Source organism: Prionailurus viverrinus, chromosome C2 (assembly GCF_022837055.1).
Source record: "Prionailurus viverrinus isolate Anna chromosome C2, UM_Priviv_1.0, whole genome shotgun sequence".
In the NCBI taxonomy this organism is placed as follows: domain Eukaryota; kingdom Metazoa; phylum Chordata; class Mammalia; order Carnivora; family Felidae; genus Prionailurus; species Prionailurus viverrinus.
Window position 1 is genome coordinate 67,990,988 of NC_062569.1, and position 25,932 is coordinate 68,016,919.

Sequence of the window (25,932 nt, forward strand, 5' to 3'; positions counted from 1 at the left end):
ATGGCTCGGAGCCTGGAGCCTGTTTCCAATTCTGTGTCTCCCTCTCTCTCTCTGACCCTCCCCCGTTCATGCTCTGTCTCTCTCTGTACCCAAAATAAATAAATGTTGAAAAGAAAAAAAAAATTTTTAAAAATTAAAAAATAAAATAAAATTAAAAAAAATTTGCCGCATACTTGATATTACTATATCCACTTGTGGATTGATTTTGTTGTATTTCTGTAAGTGGGACCTACTCATAACAGAAGAATGGGTAACTTATCTTGCAGTGAATTAATGTACACATTTTCCATTTTACCTACAAATATTATTTTAATTTCTTTTATGTAAAAATCTAGCATTGTCACATTTGATAGATTCTGAAAATTTAATGCCTATGAACATATGGTCTCCTTTTGATAAAATGGCTGGAAAATAATTGCACATTAATTTTTTCTAATTCTTGTATCCCAGATACTAGAATAATGCCTAACATATAGCACCCACCCAAATAAGTACATACTGAATGATAGCTAAATTAATTAATAATGCATTTCCATTTTATAAATTTTACAAATAAAACTTGAGGGGAGAAAGCAGCAAAATATTCATATCCAACCACTGAATTTTCCACATTCTCTTGTTGGGCTTTGTATAGATTTTTAATGCAACTGTTGCCCATTCAAAATTAACTTGTGGTTGTAGGGGACAAGAGCAGGCTGCCCCAAGATGGACCACATTGGCATGAAGATTATTTTGAGTAAAAAACAATCAAGGGGTGTCTGGGTGGCTCAGTTGGTTAAGTATCTGACTCTTGATTTCGGCTCAGGTCGTGATCTTGCTGTTTGTGAGTTTGAACCCTGCTTTGGCTCTGCACTGGCAGTGCAGAGCCTGCTTGGGATTCTCTCTCTCCTTCTCTCTCTGCCCCTCCCCTGTTCATGCTTGCGGTCTTACACTCGCTCGCTCTCTTCTCTCTCTGTCCAAACAAATAAATAAATTTTAAAAAAGCAATCAAAGCCCAGTAGATTCAGGAAAAACTCTTTACCTCTCCCATAACTGTCTGAAAAGAATTGAGCTAGAGGACCTACTTCAGGAAGAGAGCTATCACCACAGATACCTACATTATACTATGAACCACGTATGGTAGACAGGGAGGAACTAGCAAGGCCTGTTTGATCAAACTCCTCTATGTCCCATTATTTCTGCAGGAAGGGCCTAGCAAACATTTGTTTACCAAACACTTACTCTTTTCCATCTTCTTGTGAATTGCATTTCTTTCCCTTGAAGTTGCAGATCCCTACCTGATTCTCTTTAGTTCAGAAGGTATACCTCATTTTGTCTGTGTTTGGAATTTCCATGTCTGTATGGAATCCTGGTACATACAGAATTAAATCTGATTTTCTCCTATTAATCTGTCTCATGTCAATTTGACTCTTAGTCCAACTAGAAGGACCTTGAGGGGATAGGAAGGTCTTTCCCCTTCCCTTACTTGGTAAAGCACCTCTGTTGGGTGACCTTAATGAGCAATGGGCTGGTTGGACTTGGAAGCTTGTTTTGCTGTTTTTTTTAGTATGAATTCTTAGATATGATATTCCTGAGCAGATACTACTTTCGAGCTCAGATTGTTGTGTCTTAGTTTTGGCTTTGTGGAGAATGCAGATTGCTCTTCCTGAACCTGATAAAACCCAGTCAACGGACTTCTAATAATTCATAATTTTCTTTAATCATTAAAGCAAGTATCTCACAAAAGGAGTAAATAAAAAAGAAATTCTTACTGTTTCTTGTGTGCTTCATATTTCTGGAATTTATGTTGTCCATTTTTAAGTTTTAAAGGTATAGAATTTTCAGATCTTTCTGCTTGCTCTCCCCCACCCCCCATCCCTCTCCATCCTGCTGGACACCCTGGTTCTCAGCCCAGCTTTCCTGTTTTCCTTTTCAAAGGCCTGGCCTTCAGTAAGGTTGAGCCTTTTCTCTGTTACAAGTGCATTTCTATTTCTATGGTGGGTTCATTTAAATCAGAATGAAGCTAAATTATTTGAATTTAACTAGAAAAGAGTTTTAGGACTTAAAAGATCAACTTTCATTTATATGGAAAATACAGTTTTGTAGAATACCTTATATCTTAATGAGGTGCAAATCACTGTTTATTCTTATCCCTTTGTTAAATCTTTGTGGTTCCCTCAAACTATCTTCAGGGCTATATTTTGGAACATTTGTAAGTGCAAGTTAAGATTGTGTTATTATATACTTATTTACTGAGGTTAACTTTTAAGTCAATCCTACCAAAGTAATGACAGCAGTGTAAGCATCAGCAAAGTATGTGGAACAGCTTGGATAACACTACAAAAATGCATGCAGCTGTCTTTCTCCTTTGCATTCTTAAAACACTGTTCATTCCAACTTCTCTATTACATATTTCTGATTCACTGAATATGAAAACTCATACTGAAGCACATTTTATTAGCTGTGATTTAGCCTATTGATATAATGAGGATGGTTGAAGAGAGGAAAAAAAAAGAAAAAAACTTACTGAAATACAGAATTTTGGCAGAATCGATAACTACTGATGTATGTACCAGAAAGACTGTGAATGATGCCATTTTGCTGGACCAAAATAATTGTCCCTTTTTGTTAAGTGAAGAATGGCATCTAACTATAAATTATAACACCAGTCGCAGTGGATATTTATTGTGGATTAGTCAATAATGTTGATGCTTTCACAGTTTAAGGATCTGAGGCTCTTTGCTTTGAATCTGAAATGAGACAAAATACAGGAAAGATGTGCAGGTACAGTACATCCAATTGCCCTACCAGTGGGGGACACTGTAAATTGATTAAATCTACTCTTGTGACTCGCCAGCTGTTAGCCAGAGGCATAAGGGATAGTTCAGTTTATTTTAAGAAGATAAAGTATACAATGAATTTGATAACAAGGATGCAGAGAGTAGTCAATCTTAAGCAAGAAATGTATATTTTTATTTTTTAACATGGGAAATTATTTAAGTACTCTGAGTTATTCAATTTATAATTCTCCTTTAACTTTTTTATTTATTTATTTTTTTTGTTTTTTTTATTATTTATTTATTTATTTATTTTTATTTTGTTTTTTTTTATTTATTTTTATTATTATTATTTTTTATTTATTTTGTTTGTTTATTTGTTTCTCCTAAGCCTAAGTTATTGACTACTACAACATTCAAGGAAGTATAGGTAGTTTGGGCCATATAATATCATAGGTATTAAATATTACTTTTAGGAGGGGCGCCTGGGTGGCTCAGTCGGTTAAGCGGCCGACTTCAGCTCAGGTCATGATCTCACGGTCCGTGAGTTCGAGCCCTGCGTCGGGCTCTGTGCTGACAGCTCAGAGCCTGGAGCCTGTTTCAGATTCTGTGTCTCCCTCTCTCTGACCCTCCCCCATTCATGCTCTGTCTCTCTCTGTCTCAAAAATAAATAAACGTTAAAAAAAAAAATAAATAAATAAATTAAATAAATATTACTTATAGGAGAAAGAAGTAAATTAAGGATTTTTTTAAGGTGGATAATGGGCAAGAATGAATCAAAAGCAAACATTTGCTTTACTGACATATGTATTCCAGGGGATTAAATTTTAGACCATTTTTATTTGTCCACCTTAATTAATGGTAGCCCAACTGAGGCTTAAGAGATTTTAGAATAGTAATTATGATTCAGTAGTCACTCTTCAGGGTAGTAAACTTTTTCAGTAAACTTTTCTTACTATTTGAAATTTATAATATTTAGTATATACCTCCTTTAATTAGGTATATACTAAATATTATATATATATAATATATATATATAATATATATATTTAAGAAAATGCAAATAATATGTAAGTTTATCCCCATATACAGGCTGAGTTAATGTAACATACATTGAAGAATAATAAAGATATATTTTTAATACATTTGATATGTTGTATTACTAAAAAATATATGTACTTTAACACAAAATTTTCTAATATAGTATGTTAGAAAATTGCATGTAGCATAGAGGTTTTGTAAATACTATAACAGTAGGTCTGGTACTTAAATTTACCCACAAATGTTAATGAATCTCTCTCTTTCTCTCTCTCTCTCTCTCTCTCCCTCTTTCTTTCTCCCTCTCTACATACATATGTATACACATATACATGTGTGTGTGTATATATGCATGTATATATATATACTTTCATAAATATTTGTGAGTGGAGTTAGCAATGAAAGGACATAAGAAAATGAAGAGCATGAGAAAGTAACGAATTGTATTTTGAAGATTAACTGAAAGGAAATATTTTAAAAAATAATAATGAGAATAGAAGGCATTGATGAGATGCCATGGATAATCTGTTTACATAGCCTTAGGTAGAAATCATATTTTCTTTGGGACACTTTTTAAATAGGCCCTATGTCATATGGCATGATGGAAAAGACATGTATTTTGAAGACAGATCTAGTTATTTTCTTAGCTCTATGACTTCGTGCTGAGACTAGACAAGTTACTTAAGCTTTTGGCCTCAGTTTCCCTATTTCAAAAAGGAAATTAACAACACCCATCTTTCTGCATTGTGTTGATCCAACTGCAAAATATAAGTCAAGATAAGGGCAAATAATAAACGGTAGTTACCAGTTTTTAAGGATAAAACCTACTCATCAATAAATAGGTTGTACAATAATCATGTAACTTTAAGAATTACTGCTGGAATTAACATCTTATTTTAAGAAGCTTTTGATTTTCGCATAGTATGAATAAGAAAGTACCATCAAGAAAACTGTTTTCTTGGGGCGCCTGGGTGGCGCAGTCGGTTAAGCGTCTGACCTCAGCCAGGTCACGATCTGCGGTCCCGGAGTTCGAGCCCCGCGTCAGGCTCTGGGCTGATGGCTCGGAGCCTGGAGCCTGTTTCCGATTCTGTGTCTCCCTGTCTCTCTGCCCCTCCCCCGTTCATGCTCTGTCTCTCTCTGTCCCAAAAATAAATCAACGTTGAAAAAAGAAATTAAAAAAAAAAAAAAGAAAACTGTTTTCCATCTATCAGATCCTAACTTGCTTTTTTTGCTTTCTAACCTATAAAATATATACCAAGACCTGAAATAAATCTCCTTATCAGATACTCTCATGTTATATATTATTAATTTCCTTTTAAGATTTTGTATAGAAATTGGATTTTATATATATATATATATTTTTTTTTTTTTTCTTAAACTGCCCCACACAGTATTTCTAGCCCAGTGATTTGGCTTCCATTCCCATTTTTAAATTTTCTGTAGGGCTCATACTACTAAAGAAGCTAGATGATAACAATGATTGTAATAGATTTTTTTTTTTTTTTACTGTTAGGACATGAAAAAATTTCTGTGAAAATGTCACTGGTCCAAAATGATATGTTTCCCAATAATTTGATTTTATGATTTATCTGTTGCCTCAGTTTATGATATTTCTTGTAGACATTCGTTATGAAGCCAATAGGACAGCAATGGAAAGCAGCTGGGGTTTACTATAGGGCTTTTCATTGTTTCTGGCATAATTGTAAAATTATGAGTTAGTAACCCCAAGGAAGTCTTAGTGGATAGCATCTCAGAAATTATTTTTCCACATTAAGAGAAGAGGAAGATTAGAGACAGACCTACGCAACTAAATTCATGTGATGATTTTCTTATTTCATTTTACCTTTAAAAATTTTAAGAATGAATATTCACTATGAGTTCAATAAAGAAAAAAAAAATATCACTCCCTGTCCAAGATGGGAGAGAAGGGGGAGGAAAAGACAAATGTGCTGTTCCCTGTGTGTTATCATTGCTGTCTGGTTCCTTTCACATCAGTGTCAGTCATGAAATCAGGAGTCATGAGCTTTTTGATTTGCAGATATGAACTTGTTAGTGAGCAATCTCCCTCCCTTCAACTGTGCAGATATAGAAGAAACCGACCCTCCTTGATTTTCCATTATGTCCTATCCAGAGAGGGGTTGCAAACATGTGCTGGTGTGCCCTCGTGCTCATGAGTTAAATATTTAAAAACCACAACCCTCTATTAAAGTCTGATAGGACTCCCCTCTTTGCAGATTTGACTTTTGTAATTGAAACAAAATGGCACATGCCTGTACTACTTTCTGTATTAATTTGGCATTGTTTCTGCCCATTGTTGGCTTTATTAAAGGCCCTTCCCCTCGGCAGCCTGCTGTGTAGTTTCCAAGGGAAGCTGGTGTTCATTGCTACTCACAGGGTGTGCTGAGCAGCTGCAGGACCAGATGCTCCACTGCTGGATACTTTGTCTGACTTGAGTCTGGGGACATGGTCAGGCTGCTTACGAGATATTTAATTTATCCAGATGCCACAGTTTTCAACTTGCTGTCAGTCATGATGAATTCGCTCCATACTTAATATTTGCAGATATTTCAATGTACAAATACTTGTTCAGATCCATACATTAAAACAGTATATGCTTTTCTTTTTTATTGTTTTCCATTTCATTATTTTCTGCTTCTAAATTAAGGAATTCCCTCTTTCTAACTAATTTTGTTTCTTTTTCTCATTTCTTAAAATGAAAACCAAGTTCCTAGGTAAGCTATGTGTGAACCATAGAAACTATAAACTTTTAGCTGAATAGATGTTCCACTGTATTCCAAAAGTTTCGTTGTTATGTATTCTACTTTTCATTGTGCTCGGGTGCTTTTCACTTGTTCTGTGATCTCAAGCTATTAAGGAATAAGTTAATTTTGTTCATGGTTTCAGTATTAATTTCTAATAGATTGGATTATGGTAAATATGACCAATAAAAATCTACCTTTTAGATTTTTTAAAAAAGATTTTCTTTGTAGCAAAGTTCATGCATGTGTGTGTGAGCTCTGAAAAATGTTAAGTCCATCAGATTCATTATTTAATTAATTCTTATATATCTTTACATTTTTGGCTTTATAATTTGTCTAATTCTGAAAGAAGTATATGCCCCACATAATTCTATTTTTAGAAATTCATCTGGTATTCTTTAAAAAAATTTAATGTTATTTCATTTTTAAGAGACAGAATTAAAGCAGGGGAGGGACAGAGAAAGAGGGAGACACAGAATCTGAAGCAGGCTCCAGGCTCCAAGCTGTCAGTACAGAGCCTGACATGGTGCTCAAATTCACAAAATTAAGATCGTGACCTGAGTTGAAGTTGGCTGCTTAACCGGCTGAGCCACCCAGGTGCCCCTGGCATTCTTAATGTATTTTTATTTTACCATTATGTTGTTTAGTGTATTCAGGTTCATGGAATATCCTTTATTTATTTCATTGATTTTTTTTTATCATTTTGTATGGTATACCTTTAATCTTTATTACTTTTAATTTCAGATATTTTATATGAATTTGCCTCTTCTAGCTTTTTTATTTGCCAACTATCTATTTGCTTATCATTTTCTTTCAATCTTTATTAATTTGTTTCAAAAAGCCTTCTTGTAAAAACTGTGTTGCTGAGGTTTTATTCCTCTTAAAACATCTTTGAATTTAATGGGATGATTCATGTGTTTTCTTTCAGTGTAAAAATGTATATGCTTTATTCATTTTTCTTTCATCTTACATAATGTTCATTAGGTATCTTTTTTGGTTTTTTTTTCCCCTATTTTCTGATTTGTTGTGTTCATCCAACTTTATTACATGCATACTTCTTAAAAAATTCTCCTAAACATTTTTGAGATCTAATAAAAAGTATACTGAGGATTAATTATAAGAATGACATTATTTTGTATATGCCTGTTTCAAGTCTTATCATATCTCCTACCTTACATATTGACCTGTACAAGGCAAACACTATGAGAGAAGTGGATTTAGAGAAAACTTCTGTCCAGGGCCAGGTCACTCCAGTGAATTCCCTGTCACATGGACATTTCTTCTGCATAAATTCTATCTCCTGAAGAAGTATTCATGCTTATTTCATTGGTTTCTCCAGTTGTTGCATTATCTGTTCTTACAAAAGCCCACAGCTGGGTAATGATACCATCTAGGACTATTCCTGAATCATTGCTTCTTAAACCAACCTCATATCCAAAGAACACTCTTTTCTGAAGATGAAGCCATTCCATTTTAAAACCCCTGGGCTTGCGATCTCAAACTGAATCCCTATACAAAACAGTTGAAAACGCAAAGAGAAGGGAGCATGGAATAATCTGATCTGCTCTTTGTCCAACAGCATCGTTTTCATTCACATTTAATTTTTTTTTTCTATTAGTTTAAAACAAGTGTTTCCATCTTCACTCTTACAAGTTATAGAACCATGGAGAATTCACAACACCTCGCTGAGCCACAGTTTTCTGAAGTTGAAAAAACAAAAACCAAATACAAATAAAAAATAATAAGAGTAATCTTAAAAATCTCATATTGTTGTTGTAATAATTAAATGACATGAGTCAAGCATTTGGGAATGTCTTTTTTTAAAAAAAAATACCACTCCAATTAAATACAATGAAAAATAATAATCCTCTTGTTTTAAATGTGTATTCATTTATTTTAAGAAAGGGAGAGAGAGAGAGAGCGGGGGGAGGGGCAGAGAGAGAGGAGGACAGAGGATCTGAAGCTAGCTCTGTGCTGATAGCAGATAGCCCAATGCAGGGCTCCAACTCGCAACTGAGATAAGGACTTGAGCCAAAGTCAGATGCTTAACCAACTGAGCCACCAGGCGCCCCAGAATAATAGTCTTTTTGTATCTCTTTTAAAATAAAAAAAGCCACCCAGGCGCCCCAGAATAATAGTCTTTTTATATCTCTTTTTAAATAAAAAAAGGAAAGTTCAAGGATGAAATTTATGGTGCATCCCTAGTAAATGTACATACAGAAGTTGTGAATAATAAAGATAGCTAGCATATTCTTGAACATTTAAGTATCTCAAAACATATATGTGAGATATGTAATCAACTGTAAACATTAGAAAATATAATAGAATTGCAAAAGACTTGGAAGCATGTATTTCTTTAACAATGTAAGCATTTTTTCTTTGTCCATGAGCAATTCAATTATTTTGTTTCTGAAATAAATTAAGTAAAGCTTATTGAGTCTGATCAGCCCTTGTTCCCAGGGAATTGCAGTTCAATTTCATTTTTAATTAGAATTGAACATTTTGGATTTCTTAGCATTGGTAAGCAAGACCCAGCAATATAATGTATGTACTTAATTTGTATTAAGTTTCTGAAATTTAGTGTCAAGAGTGAACAATATGTCTGGTTAATATTTAAACATCTCACAATGTTCTGTTGTAGAAGTTTCCATTTATAAAAGCTGCTGTTCTATAACAAATTACTTTCACTTTCAAATAAACCTGTTATCACAACATGAGCAAAACTTATTCAATTAAAAGAGAAAACAAAGTAAAGTAATTATTTACTCCAATTTGATGTGCACAATAGCTTTTAAACATTCAAAAAATGCCTAAGAAAGGTAGATGTTGGCCTAAATCATTTTTGCTTAATATTACTGCTTTAATAAAGTATGTCGGCGTATTCTTATGGGATAGACATTTCTATATAAGAAACCATCTCTCATGGAAAAAGATACTTATTCTGATGAATCTGCATGGAAAGAAGCCATGAACCATAAAATCAGTTATGCTAATGTTTTCTCCTTTTTCACACCTGTGTGTGTATGTGGGCACGCGTGTATTCAATGGTAATCTAATGCTGCTCATCACATGGGCTAGTTGAGAGCTGTACATCCAAGGTATCTTTTTCCTTCATTTCTGTGCACTCAGGCATTAAACTAGCTGTGTTCTGGTCCGAGTCTTGTCTTAATAAACTCCTAGAAGAGAGAGAGGAAGAGATGCGGGGAAGTTTGCAGGAGATGCGTCAGTCACCTGGTACATAGTACATTGAAATAATACTTTGAACTAAACTCCTAGGCATCTGTGATGAAAAATGTAACAGGTAGACTTAACAGTTAATACAATTTTCAAAAGCTGACTTAGAGTCAGAATGGACCTTTGTTACCTTGTCTACTTAAAAAATATCTAACATCTGAATAAGAATGTACCTGTAGGTAATTTTTTTTTTCATCCAAAGCTGCATAATGATTCTCAAGAAAATAAAAGACCCTTCTGGGGCCAGTGAAGTGGAAACTCTGTGACCTCTTACGGTTTGTGCTGTAAAAAGGCCTTGTCAATAATTTTTCTAGCCAGAATTATGAAGACAACAAATGGTGACGTATTAAATGCATGGATAAGAGACATGCACTCTGCCTGTGTTTTAGCAACTATAAGTCTTTCTAAGTAGTGCCATTAGCAAAGATAATCTGGAAATTATTTCTATTTGTATTGAATTCTCTGCAGCATCATACATCAGATTTGCTCCCTAGGGAAGAAGAAAAGCTACAAATAACCCATGTCCACATATATGCATTCCTTTAGCATGCCTGGGAATGAGAACCTCCCTCAGCTGTTCATGTCTGGTTCTTTGTCGTATGCCTGACTAAAATCTGAGTTTTACATAATTAAATAAACTAATTTCAGGAGAGGATGAGAAATTATGTCTCAGTGAAGTAGACTGCCTTTTTTTAAAAAAAATAAAGTTTATTTATTTATTTTGAGAGAGACAGAGACAGCGTGAGTGAGGTAGGGGCAGAGAGAGAGGGAGACAGAGAATCCCAAGCAGGCTGTGCACTGTCAGCTTGGAGCCTTATGTGGAGCTCGAACTCATGAAACTGTAAGATCATGACCTGAGCAGAAACCAAGAGTCGGACGCTTAACCAATTGAGTCACCTAGGAGACTCAACTGCCCTTTTTTTTAATGGAGAAAATCAATAAAAAGGTAACAAAAAATAGTGTTTCCTTGCTTGGTAAGGAAAATGTAGTAATCATTATCATAATTTTAAAAGATATAAACTAACATTTTAAGCAATATAATTATAAAAATTTTAAAAAGCCACTAATGCAGTTTGGGGGAAAATGTGTGACTGGGAGGATCATAGAATTTTTTATTCACATTTCCTCTAACCTAGTATATAACAAAAAGCAAACAGAGCCTGGTAATAAGTGAAGGATAATGGAAGAGTAGATTTAAGTCATGTTAATATTTACTTTTGGAAATAAACCTATGAAATTTCATCATTTTTATGTCAAGAAACATTTTTTCAGGATAACTATTTCTGGGTGTTTTTTTTTTTCTTCCTTAATACCATTCCCTATGACAAACAAATCCAAAGAAATGGCAGTCCTTCAGTTATCAACCTGGTGCTCCTCCTTCTCTTCTTCCTTTAGCATCACCAAAAAACAAACAAACAAACAAAAACCCCAAAAAACAAAAAAACAAAAAATCAAAAAAACCCACTACCAACCTCACACATTATGTAGCATTTTATACTTCTCAAAGTCCTTCAGGCAGACTACCTCCTTTGAATCTGCCAGTCATTTTGTGTGACTTGGCAGGGCAAATGTCATCTCTTTTTATGGATGAGAAAATTGAACTGTATAGCTTTTTAGTGGCATGCCCAGCATCCTTTGCCTAATGGCTGGTCCAGTTCAAGACCTCTTCCTCTCAGTTCAGTGCTTTTTCATCTGCCATGTTGCTTGCAAGCCAAGCTACAGAAAAACAACTCAATAAATTCAGATGTATTTCTAACAGCTTAAAACATCATATAACACTGGAAGTAGTCTAAGGTTTGAAGTTGTGCTATGGTGAAATTTATTTTTTTTCCTATGGTGAAGTTTAACAAGTACTTTGAAATATGCTCTTTATGTTACTCATTTATTTTTCCTCATATCCCTCCATTTCCACCCACTTTGGATAAGATATATATACCTTGTATCTGTATCTATATTTATATTTATACCTATATTTATATATCTTATCTATCTACAGATATATATATCAGGTAAAAAAAAACAAAAACACTACCAAATTGACTTTATTTTTTGTTTGTGTTTATATCATGATTCATAATACTATAAATTAAGAAAACATTGAACATCAAATATATGTCCAATCACCACAGTTTTTATTTTTCTCCCCTTCTTTGTGTATAAATTAGGAGTTCTAGTTAGTATTTCTGTTAAAGAACTAACTTTGGTAGATGGTAGAAATAGACATTTTGAATATTGATTCTTATCAAGACATTGAAACATCAGAAAATTATGTCAATAAACCTAAACAATAGCAAATTACTGTGATATCTTTAGAGATACTTAATTATTATTATTTATTATCCGTGGGTTTCTCCCCATTAAGGCTTTAGCTAAATATCTTCTTAGTTAAGAATATTGGAAACATATATTAAAAATTTTTAAAAATAGTAAATTTTGGAATAGTCAAAGTAATGTTCTGTCTATAACTAATATGCTATAACTATAACTAATACAACACTGTATGCTAATTATATCTCAATAAAAATAGAAAAATAAGTAAATTTTAAAAACTAAATTATGTGAAGAGCTGTACACTTTTTCTTTGATGTTTCTTATTCAACTAGACAATTACAAAATCCCAGAGATGCACATAAGTGAGTATGTGAGGCCCTGTTCTCTCCACCAACAATCTCTTCCTCTCTCGTACATTCATATATATATATATATATATATATATATATATATATAAGCGCTAACAATAGTAAGTTGGTAAGTCAGAAGCTTACGCCTTTATGATTTAATTTCTAAATATATATAGTGTTAGTATTATTTTTTGTTCCTGTTGAACATGATTTGTGTGGTTTAAAAGCAACAGCATGTCTACAGATGAAAAGTAGCCCATGCAGTTGGTAATATCAACAATATATTTACTAATAGCAATTGTATATTTTCTCCAATATTAGCTATAATTAATTAAATCATCTGAGAAAAATTGATAAAGACCAATACCTTTTAGTGTTTTTGATTCATGAACCACCTTGACAGAGGAAAAGACCCCCGGCCACTGTGTTTACTATCCGAATCTCAAATCCCTCTCCTTGAAAATAAAATTATTTAGGTTAATACTTGCTCGTCCCTCCTCTATCATTGTATTCTCAGCCTAGAACCTAGAATAAAAGATCCATGTTACATAGGTGGATCCATCATGGATAGGAAATAGAAATAAAATACAACATTCTCTTCAATATTTTTAAGCTACGGTTGGAAAAATGATATCATAATTTTATTTTTTGAATTAGGCTTCTACTATGCAGAAAACATTGCAAAAGTTGTCAAATAATATGAATTAAAAATCTGAAAGAAATTTGCCAAGTTACATTTTTCATGGTTTGAAAGTAATATAGTTTAATGGCAAAAGGAAAATAAATTATGAGGACACATTACTCTGAATATGCCATTAACTATGTGGCGTGAACTAGTCATCCTTATGTCATGATTATTTTATTTGTGAAATAAGAATAATTCCACAGGCCACAATGAGATATTAGTTTAAAGTGAAATAAACATTTTATACCTGAGGATACATTAAAAATAGGAGATCTTTCCTCCCTCCCTCCCTCCTTCCCTCCCTTTCTTCCTCTCTTCCTCCCTTCTTTCCTTCCTTCCTTCCTTCCTTTCTTCCTTCCTTCCATCCTTCCTTCCTTCCATCCTTCCTTCCTTCCTTCCTTCCTTCCTTCCTTCCTTCCTTTCTTTTTGAATTATAATGATAAAAGTTGAGGATTCTTTTTACAACTTCCATAGCAGGCTTAACTTTCTGCATTACTTCAAGTTTTTTTCTTCACAAAAGCAGAAGGTCATTGCTTCTTATTAATCTCACCAGAATTATTTAAATAACTTTGGATACATTAAGCAAAGCAATTTGAAATCCAAGTAGAGGTGTTCAGTGAAATCAAAAAAAGAATGCTGTGATTATGCCTTGGATATACTCAGTCTGATTACAGTGAATATTCCTCACCATAATAGTCTTTTTTTTTCCTTTAACAAAGAAAGGTGAGTTTATTTCTGAAACATAACAAAGCAAACAGGAATCTTACAAATGTCTTTAATGGTATACTGACATTACAATACATAATTAAAGGGCCAAACCACAAACCTATTAATAGGGAAAACAATCTCAAGAAGGAAGAATAACATAAAATTTAAGCCCTGAAGTCAAAATATCTGATTAAGGAATATATTACATTCTGATATTTTCATCTTTCATATATGCCAGAGCTATGTAATTTAAATGAATAAGAATGTGCTATGAAATGTTTGATTCATGTTTTTTTAAGTTTATTTTTATTTTTATTTTTCTGTCACTAAAGCCATGAATCCTTAACACATTCTGTTATAATGCATATTAATTCCCCTGACAGTACTTTGTAAAAATCCAGGTCTTTTTAGCAATCTAAATAAATAGGCATATAATTCACACAGTATTGATTCCAGTGTCCTCTCGGAAAGAAAATCACAGCAAGAGAATCTGATGTGTTTTATAAATTCACCCTTTAGACAGTCTATTTGTCTTTGTAAAGGATGGATGTGTTATTGAAAGCAAAGTTGTGCTTTAGCAGAAAGATTGCCAGAGTTGAATTTGGAAAATTCTAGTTTGATCCCTGGAATTGCCACTTAGTAGTTCAGACCATGGATCAAGCTCTTATCCTTTCTGAATTACAATTTCAACAACTACTTAGTGGAAGTTGACATGACGTATTTGATATTCTGAATGAAATTCAACAAATAGCTTTGGGGATACTATCTGAATCATAGTAGATGTGCAATTAGTACTAGATGATTTGGCTTAAAAAAGACTCAGAAGGCTTAGATACTGATCACAAATATTTTTCCAAGTCTTTGTATAAAGTGTGGCACCTTCTGTGAATGTATGAGTTTGCTAGGGCTGCCATAACAAAATACCACAGTTTGGGTATTTTGGGTAGTTTAAAGAGAAAATTTCTCACAGCTTGAGGGTGCTGAAAATTTAAGATCAATGTGTTAACAAGTTTGGTTTAGCCTGAGGCCTTTCTTTTTGGCTAATCACCTCCTTTTTGCTGTGTCCTCATGTGCCTTTTCTCCATGTACACACATCTCTGATACATCTCTTCTTCTTCAGGACACTAGTCATACTGGATTAGAGTCCATAAATATGACCTCATTTAACCTTAATTACCTCTTTAAAGACTCTATTTCCAAATATAGTCACATTCTGAGGTACTGAAGATTAGGACTTAAGCATATGTATCTTAAGGTGAAAAAAATTCAGCCCATAACAGTAGACTGTAATTTTACCTGTAAGACTAAGGTCCTCTTATTGTTATATTTGCTCTTGTTTTCACATGAAGACTCAGAAAGCTTTTCTAGCTATGGAGGCCAGAAGAATGGTTCTAGTGCTTGAACAGTGTTTTAAGGAACCTAAGTAACAGGGGAAAACACAAGCTTTCAACTTCAGGTTCTTGAAATTAGGTGGTAGTTGAGGGATTCCATGCATTGTAATCAGTGAAAATAAAAAGAGCAAGGCTGACATTTGATGGATTCAAAAGGATGAATTGACAACTTAGGAACATCTATGAATGGATTGAAGTCTAGTTGTGGAATTCACATTGAAGATACTGAGGAAGTGGATTGACTACCTCATAACAGCACCTTCATTCTGGAAGAGAAAAAAAATGGTTTCGTTGAAAAGTAAGAACAGAAGTTAATAAGTGTCAGGAATCAGAACAGGGTCCTTTCGCTTTCACTCTTCCTGGCTTTGATCTTCTTTGAATGATTTTTTTCTCCCCCTGAATATAGGAATACCATACAGCCACCCACATGCTGCCTGCCCCAAGACAGTGGAAATATAAACCTATGTGGGACCATTTTTAGGTACCAGACTACTTACTCTCTGAGTGAGTAGTTTTCAGGGAGCTTTAAGATTTGTAAGATCTGTTCAATAAGGCTGCTGTATCCTGCCTATGGATTTGTAGTACCATTTATTTCAGAAGCAATTATTTGGCAACTGTTAAGACCTAGCTTTATACACTACACACAAGGAGAAATGTATTAATATGTTTCACAGAAAGAAATATGGGATCAGCCTCCTTGAAGTTAGCCAAAGACATTTTATCTGCAAGACCCTGTCAACAAGACAAACTCACATGTTCAAATCTTAGTGTGCTAGTCTCTAACACTCCTTGTCTCTACTCTTAGGTAACAAAACATAAAATGAAATAACACAAAAATCAAAACAAAATAATTCTATTTTAATTATGTATTTTTATGGAAGTTTAAGCATAACACATCTAATTGAGTGTGTGTGTGTGTGTGTGTGTGTGTGTGTGTGTTAATTTCAGAAATAAGCTGGTTTAATACTTCTATTCACATTCCAACACATGTATATCCAAGCTGCCACAAAATGTATTGCATGTTTTCCAGCCAGTGGGTGTGAAATGTAGAACAAAATAATATTCATGTAATACACTTGTACCCATATGCACTGTGTATTCATTTGTTCATTCATTGATACACATACTAATTTATTCATTAACTTAAAAAAAGAAAAATCATTTGGTAGCAGGTACTATTCTAGGCACTGTGGATATAAATTGAAGCTACAGCATTCCTGTCTTCAAGCAGACTAAAAACACCCATAAAATCCTTATTAATTCCTGTAGATAAAAAATACAGTAGGGGCACCTGGGTACCTCAGTCAGTTAAGCATCCAACTTCAGCTTAGGTCATGATTTCACAGTTTGTGAGTTCAAGCCCCATGCTGGGCTCTGTGCTGCCAGCTCAGAGCCTGGAGCCTGGTTTGGATTCTGTGTCTCCCTCTCTCCCTGCCCATCCTCTGCTCATGCTCTATCTCTCTCAAAAATAAATAAACATTAAAAAAAAGTTAAATACAATACAATTTTACTTTGAGGACTAGAATTGCTTCAAATAATGTCTCGTTTGTTGGCGGAATCATGACCTAGCTTGAAGGGAGTTGACTGACTCTGCATATAGAAACAGAAGTGTCCCAGGGTAGACTATAGGGACCATTTCTCAGTTACTAGCCCAGCCCCTATCTCAGGCACCAAAGACTTAGTAAGTCCTTGAGCTAAATAAAAGGGTAGGAGGCTGATTTAATGATTTCTACTTTCATGGAAATGTGTTCCTATAGTATTTTATGTAAATTAGGAAATGGTGCCCTTGCAGGGTGATACAGACTGATGGCTCAGTACACTATACTAGCCTGTGGCTGTGAGTTGCTTCTTCATGACCTTGTAACACTTGAGCTCAGGGCCATTTGCTTGACTCATTTTTTGTGTCTCCCTGTTATGTCAAATACTGTCTTAGTTTACAAGGTAGAAAACATGATGAAGAACGCTAAACTTATCACGTAATATACTTGAGAGAGAGAAGCAAAAGATAATCAAACTTCTGTGTTAAGAAATCTTAGCTTTACATTTGCCTTCTCTTTTCATGAATTAGACCCCCTGTAGAATCATCCTAGGTCTCAAGTGATCTGAAAGTATGAAGGGTTCTGGGCAGGGCTAATAACTTCTACTTGTGCTCCCAGGGACAGTCAAAAGCAGACAACCCAGTGACAGCTTAGCTTACTCCTTTTTATATTGACTTGCCTTTGAATGCATTTTTATAGAATATGATCTCACTAGAAGAGTAGATCCTTTGAATATTTTAGGTAACCACTACCTCACCATGTTCAAAATGCTTTTCTAACAATGTAGAGGAACATTTGTTATTTGATTTAATATAGGCAGTTTCCTCAATTGCCACTTCATTGGAAATCCCGTAATAATTTCTGAAACTAGGCCACCAAGTTACTTATTTAGGAGCTCTGTGGTGGCCAGTAAGGGACAGCATCATGAACCAGATTTGACAACATTGAAGACCTGTCCCCCTCAGGTCCAACCATTACAGGCAGAGGATGGGAAGAGGGGATAAAATCACATATAAGGCTATCTCTTCAGGGTTGTAGGGAGGTAATCAACTCTGGCAAGAGATACTATACTATTAAACTACATAGCTTCATTATAAGCTGTCAAGTATAGAAAAATATCATGGTATATATTGATTATAAAAGAAATCGCAATGTATTACCAGTCATAAGCACAAGAAACAAAATATGCAACTGTAGCATTTTATTTTTGACTATGATAAATTCTAAGTCACCAGGTGTCATAAAGTTTAAGGAGTCAAATAGTTAATATATTGACCTTTTTAAAAGAGATTTTTTGAAGATAATTTGACTATCCCACTGAAGCAGGGTCGACAACAACCAAAAAATGTGGAGCATCACTTGCCTTTCTTGTGTCCATGGCAGACGTCTCTCATAGAGCTATTTTCCACTTTTCACTGACCCTGAACTTGGCCTCGCAATGCTTCCCCAGGCAGCCACTAGTTGCCAGTTAATTGGGGTTAACACTTAAGATGAAAACTATTAATCATTCCACTGGTTAACTGACTTCCTAAGAGCAGGCACTTTGTCCTACTTATCTCCATATGCCAATGCCAGCATATTATGTGCAAAAAGTGACACTCAGTATATAGTTGTGAATGGATAAGTACCCCAGGAATCACAAAAATTTTCACTATCAGGTAATTCTTCAGAAAATATGCAAGTGACCAAAATTACTAGCAAAAATAAATTTAATGTCACTTGTAATTTTTTAAAAATGGACGGTAAATTTTTGGCTAGATTGGCAAATATTTCTTAAAAAGTAATATTCAATGCTGGTGATGGAGGAAATAAGTACTCAGATATATGACTGGTAAGAATGTAGCTAGTTATATATAGCTTTTCTGGAGGGAAAATATTTTATCGAAAATCATAAAAAATAGTAATACTTTCACCTACAAATTCTTTCTGTAGAAATATATTTCATGAAAATATACATTTGTGCAATGATTTAGCTATAAGGAAGTTTATTGAAGTATGATACAAAAAGTTAAATTTCATGTAAATAACAGTCAAGGATTGGTTAAATAACATTTGGCAGCATTTCTATATCTTATTATTGTATTATTTATAGCATTCACATATATACAGTGTACAATTATTAATGTTATATGAAAGTGTACTTATCAGCATGGACCAATATTTAGTATATGGTATTATGAGAAAAAAAAAGAAAGGTTGCAAAATTTATGGTAAGTGGTCTTATTTTGTAAGTATATGTGTATATGTGCCTAAGCCCTAATAAAAGAGTTTAGAAATATTAACATTTACTACTTTTTGACAGATAGGATAATAGGATTGTTACTATTTGCCTGTATCTTTTTTTTTGTCTAGTGATCATGAATTACTTAATTTTTTTAAAGTAATTTTTAATACTTAGAAATTGTTTTCTGGAGTTGTTCATATTTCTTTCTTAATATGTTCTCCTATAGTAAGCAGAACATTCAAAATCATTCCATTGATAATTTTTTTTAGAAATAGCAATTTCAGCATCTAAACATTAGAAACCCTCCCTAAGGACTTCAGTGTGAGCTTTTCAGAGTCAGTCTTAAATCCAGCCTTCTTATTGACATGTTCTTTGCTCTTTTTTCCTTTTCTCATTTCTCCCCCCTCCCTAAATTCTTCTCCCTTTTCAGTAAAGCACTTATAGGAAAAACATGACTCAACATGTGAGTCAAACATTCTTTGCTTAGGGTATCAGGGTTATTTTTTTCTGATTGATAATAAAGTATGTTTAATATAATATGTATTAATTAAAATAATATGTACTTGTCCATTATTCAAAAATGGGAAGTTACAGAATATTTTTAAAGGAGTTGAAAAAATGCCATGAATGTGATGTACTTACATCAAGTATTTTTATTTTTCTACTATAACTTCTTTTATGTAAAAACCATATTGTAGGTACAATTATGTTTTATTTTTCCAATAGAAGCACATCCTAAGTATTTTCTTAGACTTCTCTTTTTTTCAAGAGTAGCTGCCATGCCAAACCAGCATCTTTCTCATTCGTTCTTTCATTTAGCGACACTCTTGAATGTCTACTATGTGCCCCCTAAGTGCAAGTGAACATTGGAAGAGAAGATAAGCATGATTCTGTCCTCATGGTGGGGTCCAGCCAGATCCACAAGCTACTGTATTGTTTAGTCCACTGTAAAAATAAACAAGAGAAGCAGTAATTGAGAAGTGAAGCACAAGTGTTAACTAGAGTCACACAGTGAATTGCAACTGCCTACACTTAATGTGATTCCTAGCCATCATCTCCATCATTTCTTTCCCCAGTGTCCCCTAAGTACCTTTCCCCTCTCAGGAGAAACAAATGGATTAGCAAATTATGATTATTGTTTTCCACATCAGGTAAATCACCCTAAAGTATACAAGCTCTTTACCCAAAAAAATTAATTTACCAAGTTAAAACAAAAAGAACATGAAATGTCAAGTTCATCCTTCCCATCATACTTACTGAAGAAGAGAGAGGAATCTGCATTAGATATGTTTCAAATGAAGTAGTCAGGAATTGTTTTCTTTTTTTTTTTAAGTTTGTTTGTTTATTTATTTATTTATTTATTTATTTATTTATTTATTTATTTATTTAGAGAGATTAGGGAAGGGGCAGAAAGAGAGGGAGAGAGAGATCCCAAGCAGGCTCCACACTGTCAACCCAGAGCCTGACATGGGGCTTCATCTCATGGACCACAAGATCATGACCTGAGCCGAAATCAAGAGTCAGATGCTTAACCAACTAAGCCACTTAGCTACCCCATTCAGGAACTACTTTCAAAATCCTTAGTGACAGAGACAGAGCAGGAACTCACCATTCAGAGGGAGGCCCCTTAGTTCCTTGTATGCCTCAGTTGCTATATCTGGGAGATCTGGTTGGCCCATCCAGGGCAGAGATCAGAGTGACTGGTATAGTGGGGGCCCTCAGGAAGGTTCAGGACAGTAGATATTTGCATCTGATATTTTTAATAGTTTTTTTTTTCTCCTCTTTTAGCTTTCTTTATTGGAAAAGGCTGGATTTGGTGGTGTTCTTCTATATATTGATCCTTGTGATTTACCAAAGACTGCAAATCTTAGCTATGATACCTTCATGGTGTCACTGAACCCAGGAGGAGACCCTTCTACGCCTGGTTATCCAAGTGTGGGTAAGTGTGTTGTTAATCTTTATTATCCTCTTAACTATTACAGGTTGTAATTTATGAGTACATACCACCTAAATTAATCAAGGAATGGCAAAGTTGGAAAATTCTTACCACCCATATTTAAAAAAATAATTTTTTTTATCTGCTCAAATTATAGGCTACCCTTTGTTGGAATAAAACTCTTTTGGAAGTCTGTAATAGATGTTTGGGTAAATTGCAGTATTGTGAACAAAGAGAAAACATATTTTATATTATTATTGATTGACTTAAAGATAAATTAATACTCTGTGGGACAGGCACTCCAAATAGTGGAAAACATAAAAATACCTAGAAGGATGAAATAGCTGCTGCTTTCGGATGTCTTTGATTACTTTCAGTACCGAGTCTAGGGTTACACATGGTCTTGAGTGAGTAGTGGAAATAATGTTGGAGAAGAAAGGAGTTAATATGAACGACTTGTCTGGCTCCCTAAAGGAAGGGATCAGTCACTGGTGGCATAGAGATGGCCATCTTTGCATCAAATATCCTTCCCTTTCTCGATAAGTTGTGTTCATGTTATTGGGGAGGTCATGTGGTAGAGAGAAGACACCTGTGATTTTGGCAGGTGCTTCCTGCATCATTGAATTTCTGTCCAGTGTATCATTAACAAGTAGTCCGTTAATACAGACTTGGTCAAAGAAGAAGTTCTGTGAACCTTCTTCCAGGGTGATAGTAACCCATTAGCCATGACACTACTGCCAGTAAATAAAGTAACAAAAACTTCATGTAATAATTCATGTATTTTGCCAAAATTCCTCCCTGTTTTCCAGAAAACATCACAAAGAACATTCTAATTATCTTATTAAAGTCCAGTTGTCCTCTCTCTATCTATATTAACTTCTCTGCTTAATCAATAACTCTCCAAGAAAGAAGTCTATTGAGTCAAATATGAGTTATAATTTATAAATTGTGTTAGGTCTACTGGTGTCTGCTTTGTCCTCCCACGTACACTTTAAATAATCTATTTAAGAATTTTTCTTGAGACCTTATTGATCTGTGTTTTACAGTCTTTTACAGAATTTTGAAATTAAAATTAGGAAATGTCCATCTACAATTTCTAGGCATCACCAAAAATCCATTCCACCTCTCCCATTTGCAAATGCTCTGACTTCCCTGGGCTGTTACAGCTCAGCATCAGGCGTGTACATGTGGAGGCTAACTCTTGGTGATGAATCAGTAGGCTGCCATGCTATCGCAAAGCTACTTTATGAATACTCCTTTTAAATTGGTAAATTGCTCAATCACCCCCATTTGCTCTTAACATTGTTTTTGGCTCCAGTCATTTCATAAATTAGAATCCGTTATTATCTAGCAAAATGTTGGCCAGATTCTCAAGCAATCTCAGAATGCTTTTTTCCCCCTTTTTCTTTTCTCTTATTTTCTTTGAAATAATTTCAACTCACAAACAATTTTAAATAGAGTATTTAGAAAATCTGTGTAACTTAATGCCAGCTTTCTCTCATATTAACATCTTACATAATATTATGCAGGTACCAAAGCCATAAAATTAGCATTGATACAGCGCTGTTAACTAATTATAGACTTTTTTTTTTTTCTGACCCAGTATCCTGTCTGGAATTCCATGCTACATTTCAGTTACCTTGTCTCCTTACTCCTCTCCAATCTGAAATAATCCCTCAGTATCTCTTTTATTACCCTGACCCTTTGAAGAATACTGGCAGTTTATTTTGTAGAATCTCTCAACTGAGTTTGTCCAATATTTTCTAATGATTAAATTGTGGTTATAGGTTTTTGGCAGGAATACTGCAGAAGAGATGGTGTGCCCTCCTCAGTGTATTATGTGAGGAGGTACATATTGCGGATATGCGTCATTTCCCATGCTATTAACTTTTATCCCTTGGTTATGAAAACTATGTGTTTCAAACTGGTGTTTGCCAGTTTTCTCTCCTGTATTGGTACTATTTTTCCCCGTTGTAATCCATGGATGTCTTCTGGGAAGATACTATAAGGATACCTAAATATCCTCTTTTTTATTGTACTTTTCCTCATAAATAACAGCATTCATCAATGACTCTTGTTTGTTACAATTATTTCTGTGGTATTTGCTAAATCATGATTTTCTACTTCCATCATTCCTTTAGAATCCTTCTTACAGAAGCATTTTTATAATGTGAGTAATCACACTTGCTGCCTACATTCTTAAACAAAGATGAAATAACTAACCATTTGGGGCAAAATTATAAGTCAGAATTCTTAGGCCCAATAACAAAATGCAAATGCAATAAATAATATCACTCAATTCTTAATGTACTCACATGAAGAATTCCTTTACAAATATCATGCCAGTGTATATGTGTGGCCAGGGGAGGGTCTCTTTTTTTTTCTTTTACATATTAATCTCTATAAAACATAAAGAAAATGAAAAGATTCAACCCTTTTCTCTCTTTTCTCTGGTTGCTGAGAAGCTCTCATGAACTGTAGTGACCTATTCCACTGGTTTCTGATTCATTTATCCCTTCCTCCTGCAATTGTCTTAAGATCTCTGTGTCTTGGGGTTTGGGTCACATTTTTAAAAAATGTAATGCAACCCTCCTCAATTTTGTGGGGAGGAAGAGAGGGAAGAGGAGAAGACAGGTTGTGAATTGTAAATAAAAACTACAAATAAATATTTGTTCAAAGTGAATAAAAGTATCTGACTTAATACCCTACAGTATAGTTAGGTAAATGATTATTAGAGGAAGTAATATAAAAGCACTTCTTTTTCCAGTTTTAGGAATTTTATTTTATTAACTAATCTAAGGATAATTAAGTTCTAAAGAAGGGTATGGAATAATAAAAATCCAAGTGTGTGGTTTTGTTTTTTAATATATGTATATATTATAAACAGAATAGCATAATGAACTTTCCATATGCCTCACCTGGCTTCCTTAACTATCTACATTTCTAGTTTTATGTTTTGTGTTGTCTGTACATCTCTCACATCCCACAGCGCCACTTGCTATTTTTACACAGAAAATTTACACAGATTGAAATGTACACATCTTAACTGACAAAAGGATATACCCATGTAATCTCTCTGCCTATTTAGCTATAGTACATTTTCATCACGTCTGAGAGTTCAGAATCCTTCCCATCACCAGCCCTTGCTAAGCACCAGTCTCACATATATCATGGTACATTTTAGAACTTGGTACAAATAGAAACACACAGTAAGTATATTGTGTGCAAGTTCTTTTGCTCACAATAATGTCTTTGATGTTTATTCATTGTTGCATGTATCAGTAAGTAATTTTCTTTTATTATTGGGAAGCATACCACAATTTTTGTATTGATTCAAGTAGGTGTTTTTTATTATTTTTTAATGTTTATTTATTTTTGAGACAAATACAGAGCATGAGTGGGAGAGGGGCAGAGAAAGAGGGAGACACAGAATATGAAGCAGGCTCCAGGTTCTGAGCTGTCAGCAAAGAGCCCGAGCGAGGTGGGGTTTGAAATCACGAGCCGTTAAATCGTGAACTGAGCTGAAGTTGGATGCTTAACCAACTGAGCCACGCAGGTGCCCCAAGTAGGTGTTTTTTAAACAAGAATGCCAAGGCACTCTTCCATGATACATGATCCAAATGGATTTACATAAGACACAGGAACTTCTGTAAGATAGGTTTTTTGCTCAGTAAGCCTCATTGCATATCCAGAAAGTTCTTGATTATTATGGAATCAGAACAAAGAGTAAAAAAGATTTTAAATAACCTTTCCTCCCATAACACTGAAAAAAAAGTCTCATTCTTTTAACAGAAATAAGCCCTTACCTTCATTTGGCATATTAACCACAATGAACCTTATTTTCTTCACATTAAAAGGAACCATACTAATATAATAAATACATAGATACATAGATAGAGATACAGATCTTACAAGATGGTTTGTAAGGAAATGCAGTATCTAAAACTTTGCCCCAGACTTAAATAGGAATTCTGAAAGAGGGGCCCAACTTTCTGTGTTCTAACAAACTCTTCAGGTGATGCAAATGAATTTTGAGACCCAATGAGTTAAAGAACTCTATGCTTCATCTGCCAAATCACATTTGGACCACTAGGACTACTGACCTAAACTTTGTGACCTCATATTACTGTTCTTTCAATATCTTATATTGCTGTCTTTCATTTCCCTGCCTCCATGCCAATCAGGACTGAGGAATATATGTGCTCTGGATCCTGGACCCAGTTTTTCTACTCCATTAGCTCTCAGTAAATATTGGTTGAGTGAGTAACTTGTTCCCTTAACATGACTACTTGTCTTTGATGATTCTGACCCTGGGCTGTACCCTGATTCTAATTAACCTAATTAAAACTAAAAAAAAAAAAGTGTCTATAAGCATTGTACTTCTGACAGGTTTGTTTACAAAATACGTGGTTTTTTTTTCTCCTTAAATGCTCCTGTCAATTCTTTCACACCTATTGTACCACTCAAAACAGCAGAAATTCTGCTTAAGATATTAGGATATTTAAAGTCTAATGTATTCTCTTAATTCCTTTGATAAATTATCAAATGTTTCAAAGATTAAGTGTCCAGAATAGCAGACTTCATCATACTGCTTCCACCAACTTGCTACAAGTATTTCAACTATAATAAACTATAGTCGAAGCATACCTCATTCCCTAGAACCATCTAATTTTAGAATTCTAAGAGACTTTAGGGCTCATATGGTTTTGAGTGACAAAAACTTATCATCACGTTAGCTGGGGGCTCATGGAAATGTGGAATAAGAACTAACATTTACAGTCACTGCTCATAATTATAACACCAGTGACCAGTTATAAACAAAGATATACTTAACTTTAATGTATTAATTGGTAAAACTCGAAACAAAGAGTGAACCAGAAAGCTAAGGGTGAGAATAAATATAGGGAGGTGAGAAATGGGTATCTTTAAGGATATATCATTTGGCCTATGTTGAAACGTGGAAAAGAAAATCCTTCCCCAATTTCTAAGCTTCAGATTGTCTGACAACCAGACCAAAAATACTATTAGTAGTTAAAAATTCT

The 25,932-nt window shown here is 34.2% G+C and overlaps 1 protein-coding gene across 11 annotated transcripts in view; it reads left to right on the plus strand.

The window, feature by feature from the left end:
- Nucleotides 1-25,932, plus strand: part of NAALADL2 (N-acetylated alpha-linked acidic dipeptidase like 2) — a 1,352,594-nt gene that overhangs the window by 845,125 nt on the left and 481,537 nt on the right. For all 11 annotated transcript variants that reach the window (XM_047875457.1, XM_047875456.1, XM_047875458.1 and 8 more), the window contains one exon: nt 20,743-20,893. In XM_047875457.1, coding sequence (XP_047731413.1) covers nt 20,743-20,893 — 151 coding nt within the window. The remainder of the gene's footprint in view (nt 1-20,742; nt 20,894-25,932) is intronic.